The 17,238-nt window shown below is 40.3% G+C and overlaps 1 protein-coding gene across 7 annotated transcripts in view; it reads left to right on the top strand.

The window, feature by feature from the left end:
* Nucleotides 1-998: 998 nt before the first annotated feature.
* The window catches only part of rapgef1b (Rap guanine nucleotide exchange factor (GEF) 1b), a 63,245-nt gene continuing 47,005 nt past the window's right edge, over nucleotides 999-17,238 (top strand). For 6 of the 7 annotated variants that reach the window (XM_084746397.1, XM_084746398.1, XM_084746400.1 and 3 more), the window contains exon 1: nucleotides 1,001-1,294. In XM_084746397.1, the coding sequence (XP_084602523.1) occupies nucleotides 1,267-1,294 (28 nt within the window). In that variant the 5' untranslated portion in view covers nucleotides 1,001-1,266. Of the gene's footprint in view, nucleotides 1,295-17,238 lie in introns of all 7 variants that reach the window. The other variant, XM_084746403.1, reaches the window with a different exon arrangement.

Genomic DNA, 17,238 nt, shown 5'->3' on the forward strand with positions numbered 1-17,238 from the left:
CCAGGTCTGACTTATTTGTGTTTATATTGTTAAACTAAAAATCTACATTTTTTTAAAAAAAAATCTTTACTGTCAAAAACTCAAAATTTCAAGGCAACTAAATTTAATAGACTTTTTTAGTTTTGAGCCCAACTAAAACATTTTACCAACTAATAATATTTTGTTGAGATAATTTAAGATAAGCTTTGAGTTTTAGAAACCCCCCAAAATTTGTATTTCAAACGTTGCTGCATAAACTCGTTGAAATGATAATTTAATGTTTTCAGTTACAACCGTTTGATTTTCAAACAACCAAATAATGACAAAGCAGGTCACAGTTCACTGTGAACAAGTTTTAATTTTGGGGGGGGGTTCTAAACTCAAAGATTTAAGTTTATCTAAACAAGAAACATCAGCAAGAAATGTCAGCAAAAGATTATAAGTCAGAAAAACTTTAATTTATTTCATAACTTTAGATTTTGAGTTTGATTGAAAACTGAAAAATGTAATGAAGTCAGTTGCCTTGAAATTAGTTTTCTCAACTTTATAAATGTGTATTTTAAGCCATTTTGTACTCATTTGTATATATACATATATTTCTACGAACCGATCTACATTTCTCCCGTTTATGTACATTTTTTGTTTTTTATTTCACACTTTCTTTTGCTTGTTATTGTTGTTGTTTCTTTTTTTTTCACTTGTTTTGTTTCTCATTTACTTTGGCAAAGTTTCCCATGCCAAATAAAGCTCTTTTGAATTTCAAATTTGTGCTGATTTAGTTTATGACTCCATGTGCAACACTCGGCAGCTCTGTGTCAATCTTCCATCATGGTTTCCACAAATGCACCACACTTAAGCATCCAGGCCCTGGAAAGAGACAAACACTGGTTTGTTACAACTCTTTGAATTGAAATTGAAACACGCCCATCTTCTTGTTGACAGATTTGATGTGGCTAATTCCTCACGCGAGGGGGCGCTGTTACACTGGATGAGGAGGTCTCTCCCTGCCCGAGTCTAGGTTCAACCACATTAACGTGTGTGTGTGGTGTGGTGTGGTGTGTGTGTGTATATCCAGTGAAAAATTACCCGGAGACGGAGTGAGACAGTTTTTGACCGTACCAATGTGTGTAGCTTGTAAATATATGATACTAACCCGGGCGGAATCATCTCATGGACACAACAGTATATCGAAAATGAGGGAATAATCGGAGGAGACACACGGCGAGGCTCGTCTGTAGCTAACGTTTTGTTGAACTGCGAGTGGGATCACAGCTGCTGGCTACGAAAATGTCGGGAAAAATAGAGAGCAAGCAAGGTAAGTCCTCAAGCACACTGCTCCACCTCGGGATACGGCATAACGGTATTCCTCACACTGGGCACGGATGGATTAAATGTGGGGTCCAATACATACGCTAAAGGGGGCTCCAGATAACGTTGGACTGATATATTAAGCGTAGATGGTGGTTTAATTGGGCCTTATGGATTGTTCTCTTCTCGGCTATCCAGTTAAAATAAAGCGTCACCGTATCAGCTAGCTGGATTTAGCTTCTCGCTGGACCAAATGGTTTTTCTGTGCCGTTTCACCCTCATGCTGGCTAGAGATAGCAAGTTAACTGACCAGTAAATGAATAACGTTGTTACTACTCCAGCAATCCAGCCAAATAGATGATCGTGGGTCGTATGTAGCGAGGAACCCTAGATTTGTGAAACTGTCGCGAGAATTGTACGCGGAGTTTGTTCACTGTGTACATTGTGCGAATGAATTGTGTTTTATAATATGTTTACAGTTTGGTTAATATCTGCGTAGCTGTAGGGACAGAAAACACTCGGATGAAATTGAGGGAATGATCATGGTTTGGGTTAAAATGATCACTCTCGCGAGGTCTTTCGTGAGTCTGGGGTTCCCTTCTACACTCGACCGCTAGCTAGCCCAGAGAATACCATTTAAATGTGCTATCATTCTATAGCCTACACGGTACTCCACCGGCATTTCACCATTCACTCTCAGCTCAACGGTCGTAAATATACATTGGTTATATTGTTTGAAAGCATGAACAAATCTCGGAATTTCACACTAGAAGAAATATTTTAATGTCATTAAATAAATTAACATATGGCGTTTGAAATTTCTTTTTTTCTGCTTCATAGTTGGCCGTTGGCTAACATTGAAGATGGGTTTGTAACGGCAGCTAGCAGCAGCTAAAAATTGGGGAACCCTAGATCTGCAAAACAATCGCGAGATTTATACGCGTTGAAATTAATGTGCATGTTGCACAAATCAGTTTACTTTTATTTATCAATTTTGCTGTGGTTATGATGCGCTTAGATCTAGGGACCCAGAACAGTTGGTTAAGGTTACGATTAAGGATTATACTTGGGGTAAAAATGATTACTTCTCGCGAGATCTTTCGCGGGTTTGGGGTTCCCATGATGTTGTCTGGATGAGAACCTCAGCTTTTCACTCGAGAAGAAACATTTTAAGGCAATTAAATAAATGAGAATGTGGTGAATTATTTTTTTTTTTCTGCTTCACAGATAACATTTAGGACGGGTTTGTAACGGCAGCTTTCAATAGCTAAAGGCTTTTCACTTGCTAACGCTAGCTACGTTGTTACCTAGCAGTACACTGGAGTTGTAATGCGTTCACGCCCAAGCCTGCCGTGTGTATTTGTGTTGTGTTGATTTCAACATTGTGCACGTGGCATTTTTTCGTTTCTGTGACCCTCATTGTGTCTGCTAGCTAAGCAGTTAATTTTTTTTATGCAGCTTTAAAGACAAATAAAACCCAGCAGAGCGAGTATGAGGGGGAAACAGGGTGGTCTCGGGTATGCATTTTGGAAGGAAACTTTATACCCGCCAGCTACACTTGCATCCCACTCCACCAGCTGTCTCCCTGCCTCGCTCCACATACAGTCCTGTCCAGTGATGCCTGCAGTAAATGGACACACACACGCACACCACCAGCACACACACAGCTCCCAGTAACAGGCGGGGAGGGAGTGTCATCCACCACTAGCTCAGTCATTCTTCATAGGCGTAAAAGTTTCCGATTCCTTTCGTGTCTTGCAGACAGATGACTACATATGGTCACAGCTAAATGAAAACTCAGAGGCAGTGTAGTTCTTTATTCTGGTTCAACGATGAGTTAAAAGCGAATTAACTCTACAGTGTCCAGAGTGGCTATGAACCCCAATCCATCACTTCTCTCTTGCATCCATTGTCTCATGTGGACATGCATGCTTCCCCAGGCTTCCCCTGTTGTGCTTACCGGGTCACTTGTTGGCCTGCTGTCCTTGCTCTCTTCCACATGTACCCATCGATCCCACACAGTATACCCAGAGGACACACTATGCCGGATGCCAGTGAAATGGAAAGAGAGGGCAAAGCCTCATGGTAGCACTGAAAAACCATGCAGCAGCAGGCATAGCTTCATTGTCAGCCTGTTAAACCTTTTCCTCAGAGAGAGAGAGAATGTGTGTAAGGATTGGAGGCAATAGCTGGTGTTAAAAAGAGCCTGTTGTCTATGTGGGCTTATGCTGTGGAGACTACAGAAAGGGGACCCGTTTTAGACCTTGACAGAAGGAGATTAATTCACTGGTGCCTCGAGGAGCAAATTAAAAGGGAAAAGATTTGGAGAAATAAAGTTTGAGCCTGTAAGTAGGGATTCCTGAGCATGGATATAGTCATGGGGTAAAGGGATGATTCGGAATTTTTCAAGTGGGATTATGAGGTTACTTATCCATAGTCAGTTTATTACTTATAGTAGATGGCAGTTGGCACGCACCAAGTTTAGAGAAGCAGCAGGAGTACTGGTGTAGGAAGCAGCAAAACATATTTCAGCCAACCAAAAAAAGCCTACCTAAAAAGTCAATATCAGTTTAAATGAATGCTGTATTTAGAATATTTTAACAGTTTTGCACTGCTGTCAGACAACCCTTTCCAACAGGAAAACTGCTCTCATATAAGACAAATATGACAATCTCCAAAGCAACCGGAACCCACTGGCAAAACCAGCAATTTTACCTTGCACATCACAGGAGATGCTCCTCTACCGCTGCTTCGGTTGGTTACCTTGTTTGAGTTATTGTGTGTCGATTATGTTTTAAAAGGTTAGTTTAGATTCACAAAAGTGAAACATAACACATACAAACTAATCAATCGAGGCAGTGGTAGACCAGAAACTCCAGTGTATTGCTGTTTTTGCCAAAGTCTGGTGCCTTTAAAGAGAGCAATATTTGACTTATATAAAAGTGGTTTCCCATCAAAACAGCTGTCTCGAGGTAAATCAGTAAAAATATTCAAAATATAGCATACATATGAACTGATATAGATTTTTTGTAGCTAGATAGAATCTGTTTTGTTGCTGACTTTGTCCATAGCAGTACATTGCTTAGCTTCCTCTACTGCTACTCTTGCTGCTTTTCTGTACTGGGGGTGTGTCGACCGCCATCTACTGTAGGTAAAACACTGACTGTGGATAAGTGCCTCATACAATCCCACTTCCAAAAAATCCAAACTATTCCTTTAAGGTTAAAATAATGATATGATGCTGCCAAGATGTACCGTGCAAATGGTTACCATAGCACACAGGCCGAGTAATACCATCAATGCAAACATGGCACACCAATCTCCAGCAGGAGACTTATTGCGCCCATTTCATCCAGAGTCACTAGCTGCAGCGACATACTCTCTGATCACCATGGATACTGTGTCCTGCTGTCACTGACTTGTCCTCTCTTGGGGGGGTAAACAGTGACACACTGTTACCTGTTTATAGTCGCCTCTGCTCCCAGTTGTGTGGAGCTTAGTTAGGATGTCACCTCCTGGGGAATCACGTGGGTGGGTCTTGTGTCTGTTTAAACACTGAACCCCATTCTCTGTATTATGCGCACCCACATGACCTCACCACTCAGGCAGCCCGGACTGTAATCCATAAACAATTTCAGTGTCTCTGATGGTGTTGCCCGAAAGCCAACAGCAGCAGACAGCCAAACTCATCTGAATGCTTACCTCAGAGTAAAGGAAGCGGGTGGAGAAGACTGAAAATGGGAGTGTAGTCTACATTTTTATTTGTGAGGTCACACTTTGTGTATTGTGTTAGACTTGCTTAAATGCACTAATGATGAGCAAATGGTTTGAATGTATGAAAGAAAATACTTTCTGCTCATTGTTACCTGTACCATTTTGGTACAGAGACATAGTTTAGCCAGGTTACTGTGCTGTTGCTGTGTGCTGTTACCCATGTGAATGCTTACTTAAATTAATAAAATTGCTGATTGAATGTTTAGCAGTTGTGTTTCTCTTTGTAATGCTTTTAATGACCCAAGTAGAAGCCCTGGAACATCTCCTCTAGGGCTGCAACTAACAATTATTTTCTTTATCAGTTAATCTGAAGATTATTTTCAAATGAATCTATTAATAATTTAGTCCAAAAAATGTCTAAAAAAGTGTGAAAAATGCTGTTCACGATGTACCCCAAGTACCATCATCAGATTGCTTCTTTTGTCCAACCACAAGCCCAAAACTCAGACTCTTCATCTGCTGTCATAAAAGACAAAGAAAAGCAGCAAACATGATTCATCGGTTATCAAAATTTGGGAGAATTAAGTTTCCTTAGATCAATTAATCAACTATTTATTGCAGCTTTAGATTGCTTCATAGTTGGCAGTGATAAATTGAATGCAGCACCCTTGAAACAGGCTTTAGCATTGTTGACGTGGTAAGATTTTTGGGGAAAATGACATAGATTATCAGAAGAATGAACACTTTTTGCTTCACATTGCACTATAAGCCCTGCAACCACTTTTCAGGAAAGCATTCCTGTAGAAAAATACAGCAGGGATGCACATCTGGTGTGACTTAACTCTTTTTTCTTTGGCTGAGATGAGGGTGTCACCCTGTGTATGAAATCTTCATTTGCGCGAATAAATCTAAAATTGAATGGCTTGACTACAACCTACAGCCTGACAATTACAGCTGCTCATGGTTGCTAGAATATGTGGACATTATGTTCATTTGACAGACTATGAAATCAGTTTTATTCTGCAGATCAGTAGAAGCTTTAAAGCTCAAATATCTGGTGCCTTTTTCCATGCTGTGTTGAGAAAGTACAGTACTGTGACTTCAGTAATGGCACATTTATAAAACCATGTGTTAGTGCTTATGCATGGATCTTGTGCACACATTTGCCACTTAGGACAGTTACAGTAGGATGCTTGTATCGCTGTTAACTGTTACGTTTCCGTCAAAGAAAAATGTCTTTTAGAGTTGTTTTTGTATCCAGCTTTACAGCAAGAACTAAAAGACTAAAAGAAACAAGCTTTAATTGGGACTTTTTTATGCTTAAGTTGCAAAATGTGTGTATCTTTATTTTCTCCATGGAGACTGGGATTGTGACACAACACTTTTGGCACGTCAGTGTTGGTAACAAAGTTGTGGGAGTTGAACAGGGTTTTATAATTAGCCTGTAGACTCACTGGGCAGTCAATGGTAGTAGCCAGCCTCAGTGGAACTGATCCATCAGTTCCTTATTTTAGGCTCCCTGCCCCCCACCTTGCTTAGTGTGGGAGTGTGTATCTGTGTATTTGCCTTTGACAGGGTTTAGCTGTAATGCAAAGAGTTGACTCTCAGGCATTCCTGGAGTTAACACCAACGTGTAAGTCATTTTGATGGCTTTGTGTTTGCTAAGTGGTTACTGCATCACTTCAGACTGAAATATCTCCTTGTCTGGCGTACAGAAATAGTGAGCTCCACATGCCTTAGTCACCAAAACTCTGAGCAAGAGCTAAAGAAGTCGTGATTACAAAAGGGTTCCCTGGATGATTAGGTTTACGCACATCGCTGATGACTGATCCAAGTGTTGCACAGGGCAAGCTATGGGTCTTGGTTTGACATGCTGCAATTTTGAGGTTGGATGGCAGAAAGCATTTCACCCTCCCTCTGCCACAGAATGAGAGGCTTGCTGTTCCCATATAGGTTTAGCTGTGTTGTAATTAGTTTTTTTGTGTATGGGAAAGCAGCAAAAGAGGGAGGGAACAGAGCTTAGGGAGAGGAAGAAAGAGGGTGGAGAAAGGTAGCGCATTGATGGGAATCGAGTCCCTGCACAGAGAGAATCGGTGGGAGAAATGGATGGATTACATGTTGGGTAATGACTGGAGCGAGGCTATCGATGAGCAATGGAAGGCAATCAGGTCTTTGTAACATGAATAATTTCAAGGCCGTACCGCCTTCAACATTTTCCAAGGAGCTGAAGATGGCGATTGAGATTGTTTTCAGTACGACTTCCATTTACAGGATGTATTCATCTCTCTGCTTGCATCTGCACTCTTGAGACTTATTTTTCTGAAGGGGCTCATCTTATAAGATGATGCTTCTCTTGATTTCTCGGCTGTTTGTTGGCCTACATGCCAGAGAGCAGGTCATTTATCCCTGCAGGTGGCCTGCTCAGTTCCCCGTGTCTGCTCAGTATATCCCCACTCCAGATAACTGCGGGTTGGACCCTCTCCAGGACCACTGATGACAGCTTAGACAGCTTCACGCAGACGTTCTGTCCAGGATTATGTGATTCTAGACGTATTTACAAGAAGACTTATTTAATAAACAATCACTTTTCAACTACTCTTGCCTTCCCTCTGTGCTATTTGCGGATCCTTCCTCTCTAGTGTCATGTAGTGTGGCTGACTCAAGAGAGGATGATCATGTGGACCAGTTAGTCTGTGACTAACTCTCAGCAGTGCAATTGTGTGATAGCTGTGAAAATGCTAGCCTGACCAACAAGTCGTCAGTGTACAAAAAGTATAACTGTCATATCATTCCTGGACCAGTAGCTGTGTGGACTCAGGCCTCTTGGATGGGCAATATAAGCTGGAGGAGCCAAGCCTCCTCAGAGGACACAGACTCCTCTCTACAGGGGGATCTGGATGAGGACACAGGTAAAGTTACACCAATATATAGCGTTTTGGACTCTGAAATCAATGCTACACTTGCAGCTTTCTCATTAATGTTGACATTTCATCAGAGATTGGAGCTCTGGAGAATTAGGACTGCTCTCCCCAAACTTTTAAAAACTTTTGCACTTTATCTTAGGCATTGTAAGGCATACTGTGAAAGACTTTCTTAAAAGGAACAGTGTATAGATTAATGTCCTTCTCAATCATCACTTTTGACCTACTCTAGAAGTGTGGTGGTGTCTGCAGCTCCAGAATCCCTGCCCTGTAGGGCTGCATCTAATCTGTTAATTTCTGCCAATTAATCTGTATTTTCTCGATTAATCAATTGGTTGTTTGGTTTATAATATGTCAGAAACTGGTGAAAAATGTAGATCAGTGTTTCCTGAAGTCCAAGATCTTCTCAAATGTCTTGTTTTCTCCACAATCCAAACATATTCAGTTTACTATTATAGAGGAATAAAGAAACTAGAAAATATTGTATGCTTAAGAAGCTAGAATCATTTTTTTTCCTTATTATTTTTAGATTGTTTGGTACATTTACCGAACCAAAGTGTCTGTTGACTGTGAATAAGACTCAACTCATCCCTCTGGTGCGTTTACAAACAACAACCAACAGATTCTGCATATTCTACCTTTAAATCATGGTAATAATAGCAGTGAAGAAACTGGATGCAGTGTTTTGGGTATTCTGCGTTTTCGCCACAATTCAAGCAGAACAGAGCCGAATCAAGTCAGACGAACAGCCATTATTTGAAATGTAAATGATCAGGAGAACAGACTAAAAAATACTCTCAAGCAGAGGGTTCAGTTTGACTTGCACAGTTACAGGAGTAGCTGGTGGTTTCAGAAGTTTCATGCACACAATGCATTTATTCAACAGTTTTTGGTGGAATAAATGCATACTTGCATTGTTTTTTGGGGGGTGGATGTGTGCTTCTTTGTTTAAAGCTACTGTTGCAAGCTGTTGCCAGTTTCGGAGCTTTAATGTAAAATTGTCCCGCTGGCAGAATGAAATGCAGGGGACATTCCTCGCTGTGCTTTTTGTGTCGTGTGGCTTTATAGAAGGTGCTCATTTGCGCAGCTGAAGTCTTGGGTGGACCCAGCCCGAGGAGGCTGCTCCACTCGGCCACAACCTTCCATCACAGACTGCCTCTCTCTGTCTGCCTTATCACCTCCACAGTGTGTAGACAGAAGCCATAGCTTCTCTAATCTGGGCTCATCAGGTTGGGATCTGCCTGTGTGCTTAGATGCTGTAGTTTTAATCCAGTTACACAATGCAAAAAATTGGTATTGGTTACTCTATAATCAGCCATCCTGCCTTGCTTCACCGTCGCAGCTTAGCCTGTTTGTTGACCTACACGTTGAGGTTAACACTGTTTCATTTATTAATGTTTGTAGTGAGTTTGTGCTTCTCCCGTTAAGCTGTTTCGACAGATCCACCCTGGTGAGCCGGTAGCACATAGAGGCTCCATAATTAAGATAGTTGAGTCCATCATTGTGTAATTGCACAGTGCCGAGTGCCATAATACCTTGTTTTGAAAACACACAGTCTGTGGTATGCTCAGCCTAATAAATCTGTGCATTTCAGCCCAGTGGGCAGTAAGACTCAAGTATTTGTGTGGGTGTGTGTATCATGTCTGTCTACCCTGACCTGCTCAGTCTCTAGCTGTGGTGGCCCTCACTGGGGACGTGAAGTGAGTGATGTGGCAAACTGCATGGTGGTACAGATGAGGAGTTCACCCACAGATGAGCTGCTACCAATTTCTTGAACTACTGTAAATAATCTTGACTGACGTGAAGATCCACAGTAAGGCTTATCAAGAAGATAATTTCACTTTCCAATCTCATGAGTAGAATCTAGCCTGATGATACCAATTTCATGCAGATTCACAAAGGATGCAGCTGTGCTAACCAAATTCACCTTCCCAGTGCCTCTTAAGAGTTTTTAAGTAGGAACTACCACCTTGAGTGATGTGTCATTGTACTTTTTCAAGTAGGTCAGAAATTTTCATGTTTTCTGGAATGCAGCGTAAGTCCTAGACACACTCAGGGCTTTGTCTTTGTCTTATTGTCTACAAGAAGCTAATTGCGTCAATAAACATTTTTCACAGCACACATGGTACCACCAGTGATACTTATTAAGGTCTCATTCCATTTAGTGTAGCGTAGCCTTTCCAGTGAGCCAACGTGCACAATAGCAGCACCCTGACTCAATTTGACCTGAAAGGAAAGAAACCTTAACTAGTATCAGTGGTAACATCTGAGTGGAAAAAAAGTCTATTGAATGGACTGTGGTAAAGGTGTTAAGTAATCTTTGCTAGGACTAAAACTAGCAGAACTGAAAATCACTACTGAAACTCTTAATGTGCATTCTATGGTGTTTTCTTTCAGTTCTTGTTTTGCAGAGATTTCAATTGAGTTCATGCTTCAGCTCGCTGAGATTTATGTTTCTTCTAACATTTCTTGCATAGCTGCAAGTTCTAGATGCATGTATTTCCATTTTAAACCAGAGCCAGTTATTGGCAGTGTATTTAGTCCAAAAGAAGACAGATTGTTGCCATTATGCACTGCCTGTGATAGCATGTCGATTTGAGTGAAGAAGCCCAGTGTATTGCATGGTTATTCAATGCACCTGCTGACTCCCATGCATACATTACAGATACAGTAACAGCCACCACCAAGAATGAAGAAATACCTGTGCAGCCAGAGTAAAGTGAGCAGCAGGGAAAATAGTCAGAAATAGAGAGTGGCCTTGATGCAACTGAGAACAACAGTCTCAATAGCTGAGGGAAAATGTGGAAATCTTGAAAAAGGGTTTTTATATCAAGTTGCGCATGTGTGTGTCTGCTTGTATTGAGTGTGTCAAATCATTCAGACCCCAGGGTGCCATGGCTGGGTCAGGGAGCTGGCACACAATGAAGGGGATGTCCCACAGTTGCTGCCAGTTTCCGATGCCAGTCTAAATCAGGAATGGAGAGAGAAGTTGACATTGCTTGAAAACAAGTCACTGTGTGGTTGTCAAGGCAGACGTGGGTGTGTGTTTGTGTGTCTCCTTGTCTGGGTGCATAAATGATTCTGATTCTTTTGGTTCGATATCTTTTATCATACCCAAACACTATATGACATGCTCTCATGCAGAGACACACAATATTTATTGCATCAGTGATAATGTCAGTCTGTAGTCCTTTATATTTGAGTGAGTCTGCCGTCACTGACCCACTTCCTATTGGCTGTCCCTCCTCAATACAACCTGAATTAGAGATTATGTTTTTGAAGTAGCAATAAAACATGCAACACTGGCGATTTATGAGCTTTCAAGGAAATTGTAAAATACTTCTCCCACTGCTCCTGAAATCAGTGAACTATGGTCTGGGGAGGTCAAACAGAAAACTTGTAACCTCTCATGGTTACATTCAGCACACTTATTTAAACACATAGTCCCATTGAGATCAGGATCTCTTTTCAAGGGAAATCTGTGTACAAAAATAAACATAGATATTTGGACTTTCTGCACTTCATACATGATTTATCTTCGATATCTTGAACTGATACCGCCAAATGTGTCAATTCAAGCAAGCACATGTTTAGATTGTTGAGAGTCCCTTTAACACAAACAGATGCCTGTGCTTTGTGAATGTCTCAATATTTTTATTGTTATAGTGGTGAGGCAGCACATGTGAGGCATCTAGTTTGCACAAGCAGAGCCATTATAACAAGCATCCTAACATATTTCATACAGACCAGCTAAAACAAATGGAGAAAAGGGAAAAATACACAGAACGAGCCAGACAAAACAAAAACAACAACCAAAGCAATAAAGGAAAACCCTCATAGCTGCCCGACTAAAAATCAGACACTTTGTGAATGTGCCAGGACTAGCAAAAACTGTTAAAATTGCTTATGATCTCTCTCCAATTAAGTGAGGAAGGGACACCAAGTTTCAACAAAGTCCTCCTGTTTATCTTTCAAAGCATATCAGTTTTTCCAGATGTGGCTTATCTGTCATTTCTGCATTTCAGCTTATTTCCACAGTGTGAGAAGAGTTTACACTGCAGTGTGTAAACTTTTGTTGGAATTGATCTCCAGCAGCGTCTTAATGCTGTTCACTTACAGCTGGAGCAAAATTACCTACAATTACCTCGTCATCAAAATGCTCCTCTTATTAGAGGAGAGGACTTATTCTTAATGCTTCCACCTGTGACAGAGAGACACATTTCAGTCCCATCATGCACAGTCTGGCATTTTCTCTATTAAAACACAGAAATGAGACAACTTGAATGCATCAAATGGAGGATTTTATAGCTCCAGATGTGTTTTAAATGGCCCAACGTGTTATTTCTTTGAGTATAAATGTAAATGCACACACATGTGTTGGAGTCTTAGCAGCTTTGATAAAAAGCTTAATTTTGTAGAGGGTCAGCCTGTTTCGTTTAGTATGTCTGCAGCACTGTGTCTGAATTCAGGGGAAGCCCAGAGGACAAAATGTCAGCTAATCAACAAAATTACTGGAAGGTGAAGACTTTGCATTAATTTTTTCACCGCAAGATTGCTGCATAATGACACTTTTTAGAGATTGTTATGGCAGCAAAAATATATTTGCTTCCACTGATTATATTTGATGATTAAATGAAACTGTATTCACTGTATTTTTTTATTCATTTATGTTGAAGAGATTTTCTCTTAAAGACTTATTATCAACATGAGCCCAAGTTTTGTTCAGTGATAGAGCTCTTGCAGTCTTCGTCCTGCCTTCTTTTTAACTTTGAAATCAAGTTCCTCCCAGCTTTACGTCTTGCCTCAACAAGCTGTTGGAAAAATGTCTAACCACAAAAGAAACAATCTCAAAGACTTTTTATGTGACCTTTTTCAAAAAATATACACAACACCACAATAGACTCATCTCAGAAGTGATAGATCAGTGTTTTTGCATGTCAACACAAGTTTAACATCCTAAAACAGGAAAATTTAAAGTACTTGGGGCATATGAAATGACAGACGTACTTTCTACGACGGCACAGTGGGAGTGAAACGCGTTCATTGTTGTGTTTGCGTGCATCATAATTAAAAGTATCGAAAAGGAAACTGTAAAGTTATTTTAGTGCGCGCTGGATTATTCGTCGTTGACATAGTTTAAACAACCACTGCCTAATTATAAGTGGCTGTGCGAGGGCGAGTCTTGTTCTTTGTGGCCGACACATCTGTCATCCAAGCCTATTTTTAAGGAGCTGTGAAACAATCCGAATGCGAAGAGTTTGGTTTGCCACAGAGTGTATTCGAACTGCGAGATGAGATGTATTGTCTGGCATCTGTCTGTCAGTCTTGTCCAATGCCGTGTGTGTGTATGCACAAAGTGTCAAGAGGATGACAAGTAGCCCGCTGTACAGACAAGATCAGCTTTGTACAGCGCTCTAACGCAGGGAGAGTGGTACCACTCCTCACTGCTTGAGGCCATTTACTCACAAGAGCGCTGTTGCTTATGCTCCTCTGTCTCTCTGTATCTGTCTCTGTCTTGTACTCAGGCGGTGAAGTGATTGGTTCTCTTGTGGCTGTTTGTCTATGTGTAGGATCAGTCTCCTATCTCAAGTGCTTTATAGTGCCTGTTTGCCTCTTGCTCTCTCGCCAAACAGCTGCCGTTCACTGAGAACTCTGGATTCATCTCGGTAGATCACAGGGTTTTTAGCTGTCGCAGTGTCTCTGTTCTGGTGCTGCTTGATGTTACAGATACTGACAAGCTGGGTATTTATAGCACTTTGTGGTTCTTTAGTCTATTGGTTTCACCCAAGGTGAACCTGCTGCCTGCCAGTCTGTCTGCTCTCTCTCTGCTGAAAGAGTTGATTCAGAAAGGATGCTAGAGGATTCAGTAAACCGCTGCAGCCAGAAGGTCACAGAATCAGACTGCTTTGAGCATGTTTCTTCTGTCAGGTGCTTGTGTGTTGCAGTGAGCTTCTTTGTCTATGTCCATGTGTGTGTGCAATGTACTATTAGAAAGGCTTGCAAGAAAACCTACATTCTTTTCAGTATTGTGATACTGATTAGAGCGCTAATGGAAATTAGCGTTGCAATCACAGAAATATTATTTTAACAAATAGATCAGTTTCTGGGTTCATCAATAATTATTTTTTTAAATCTACTTGCCTGAAGTGATTTTTTTACTTGCTATTTTATTTATTAGCAATTGTCAAATAACAACAAAGACTAAAATTAACTGCCATGTTTAATCTAGAGCTGCAGTATATTTAGAATTTCAGAAAATAATGAAAAATTCCCGTCCCAGTTTCTTAAAGTCCGGTGTAATGTCTTTAAATGTCTTTTTTTGACAGTCCAAAATGCAAAGATATTTAGTTTAATGTGGTAATAAATGGAGAAAAGCAGGGAATCTCCATGTTTGAGAGGCTTACAAAAGCATTTTCTTCGATTTTGAATGAAAAATTAAATTAAACAATTCAATTATCAAAATATTTCAGTAGTAATAATAATTTAATAATTCTTTTTCAGAACATGCGCAGTTGGACAAGTGACATGCCAGGTTTACTTTGCCTGACATGGCATTTTGTTTGCCCTGTGCAAGCGGACAGGCCTTATTGTTGAGCCCTGACCCCTAAATAATGCCTTATCCGTTAGCTTGATGCTAAAACATGAAGGGAATTCCCATTAGTGCATCAATATGTTAATTCCTAGTGGCTCATCAATTTGAGGTAATATTATCATAATAAATTGATCAATTTTAATTCACATGCTTGACATGAAATTATGTGTACCCGTACTTTCAGGCATATTTTTGATTATTGTTCAATTCTTGCCGCGCAGGAAGATGTAAATGTAGCAGTTTAGTTCTTAGTACTACTTTTATCTGCAGTATATCAACAATGCTGCTGAAATAAAACTCAGATAGACTGACTGACATGTAATGTGCATTCCTTTTGGAAATATGAATTATGCTATACAGTTTTTAGAGGTGTATGATTCAACTTTTTCTCATGGTCTAGGGTTTAAAAAGTAAGTAAACAAAAAAGCGCAATAAATTGAAATAACAAATCGCAGTTCTTGTAGAATACATATGAAATTGGCACCAAAGTATTGTGATAGTATTGAATCAGGAGATTAGGTGTATCGTCCCAGCCCTGCTATTAGGCTTTACCTCTGTTTAGGTGAGGTAAATTGTTACTCTGGTGAGCTTTACAGGCAGAGGTTCTGAGTCCGGGCTGCTCCAGACTGTAAAGTTTTGTCCAGAAAAGAGGGAGCGGCTCTCACAGAGGGAGACAAGGGACAGGAAATCGTGCCAGTGGCCTCGGCGTCAGGGGGGAAGGAACAGGAGGGGTACCCAGGATGGTGTGTTTGTGTGTGTGTGTGTGTGTGTGTGTGTGTGTTCTGTTTGATTTCCCACTTCCAACCCTCTACCTAAAATGTGCTCGCCCTGCCCTCCAATAAAACGGTGTAGATGAGGTGTGTCACTGTCTGTCGCCTCACCCATTCCTCATCATGTCACATCACTGGAGTCATGAGCTGTCATTCCTGCTCTGCCTCAGCAACATGGTGTGCAATCAATATCAGAATTAACACTACAACAAATAATTACTTTAATTGATTACTCTGTTGATTGTTTCCTAATTAACTGACTAGTTGCTTGGTCTTCAGAATATCTGGAAATAGCTAAAAACGCCCAGGTGATGTCATCAAATTAGCCTACATGTTTTGCACCACAAACACTCAAAAACCAAACGATTTGCTGTTTGCTCTCACATGGGGCTGTGGCTCAGAAGGTACAGCGGGTCATCCACTAAGGAAGATACTGACCCAATGGTCAGACCAGCACCCTGTGTGGTAGTTTGCTGTCAGTGGTGAGTGGGTTAATGAGTAGCCAAAACCTTGTAAAGTGCTTTGGATAAAAGTGCTATATATGTAATCATTTACATAATGCAAAGAAATCATCTCTATTGAATAGGGCTGAAATAATATTTATTAACAAGTAAGCTACAGAGTATTTTGACAATTAATTGATTATTTATATAATGACATGATATTGTGGAAAATACTCATAGTGGCATCTTCTTTTGTCTAACCAGCTGTCTTAAAACTTAAGGATTCTTCGTTTACTCTCATAAATGACAAAGAAAGCAACAAATCCTCACATTTCAGAAGCTGGAGCAAGCAAGTGTTGGACATTTCTGCTTGAAAAAAAAACCTGAAATGATTTTATTGATCATGAAAATAGTTGACAAATAATATTCTTTCGATTGACTAAATGATTATTTGACTAATTGTTGCGGCTTTATTATTGAAAAGCTTGAAGTAGGGAATATTTCAGGTTATTGTTTGATAAAATGACTCAAACTATATTAATCAGTTATGAAACAAGTTGTAAGTATATTTCCGTTAGTTGACTAATAGATAATTAACTAATTCTTTCAGGTCTGATTACAGTCATTTCAACTAATCCGTTTACCTCAGTAACAGTAAAAATAACAATTAAACTTGAGGGTATTTATTTCGGTAGACCTCTTGTCCGAAAGTCTTAACTGAGCTGTCTAATTATATGGTTCACCACCGTGAGACACTGAAACAAATTTTTAAAAACGAATGTTTTTTTAATTTTTAACTACCACTCCTCTTCATTGGGCTATGATGAGCTTATCTTCTCTAGTCTCTTCACACAGTGATGCTACTTCTGTAGGTGAACTAATTTAGAACCAAAATGCAGTAAATTAGCCCATCTGAACATGTCGATGTAATATTAAAATATGTTAGTGTTATTTGATATTGAGTGTTTCCACCGTTTCTCCCTTTCCCTTCCTGCAGCGATACACACCTTTCCTACTTCACTTTGTAGTTTACACAACCCCTTTGTCACTGTGCCAAACAGTGTGTGCAGCTCTCTAGCTTTTTTTTTTCTATTTTACAATTGGGGCATCAAAAGCTTTCCTGCTCATGTGCTGCAGACCTTGTTCTATTTGTTGTCGATGCTGTTGAAAACCGGGCCCTGTGGCATCCCCGCTGCAACCTTTAGCTTGTGGTTGAATAGTTTAGAGGAGACTCTTTGTGTGCTCATTTGTTTCTGTCTGGGGATGTGGATGTGCATTGTGTGTAAGTGTGTGTCTGTTGTACATGGGACAATTGAATGACCTAGGCCTTGGGGCTGCCTCCATAGCTTTCAATACAACCCCAGTGACCTGCTGTGCCAACTGCTCCCATTAACCAGTTCCATTAGCTCGCCCAGTGCCCACTATGAGACCTCAACCCATATTGAAACCATACAGAAAGACTAGCAGAGAGTGGGTATTATTTGAATAGTCATAATAACTTAAAGGTCAGT

Source organism: Lutjanus erythropterus, chromosome 20 (genome assembly GCF_056507025.1).
Source record: "Lutjanus erythropterus isolate fLutEry1 chromosome 20, fLutEry1.hap2, whole genome shotgun sequence".
Lineage (NCBI taxonomy): Eukaryota > Metazoa > Chordata > Actinopteri > Lutjaniformes > Lutjanidae > Lutjanus > Lutjanus erythropterus.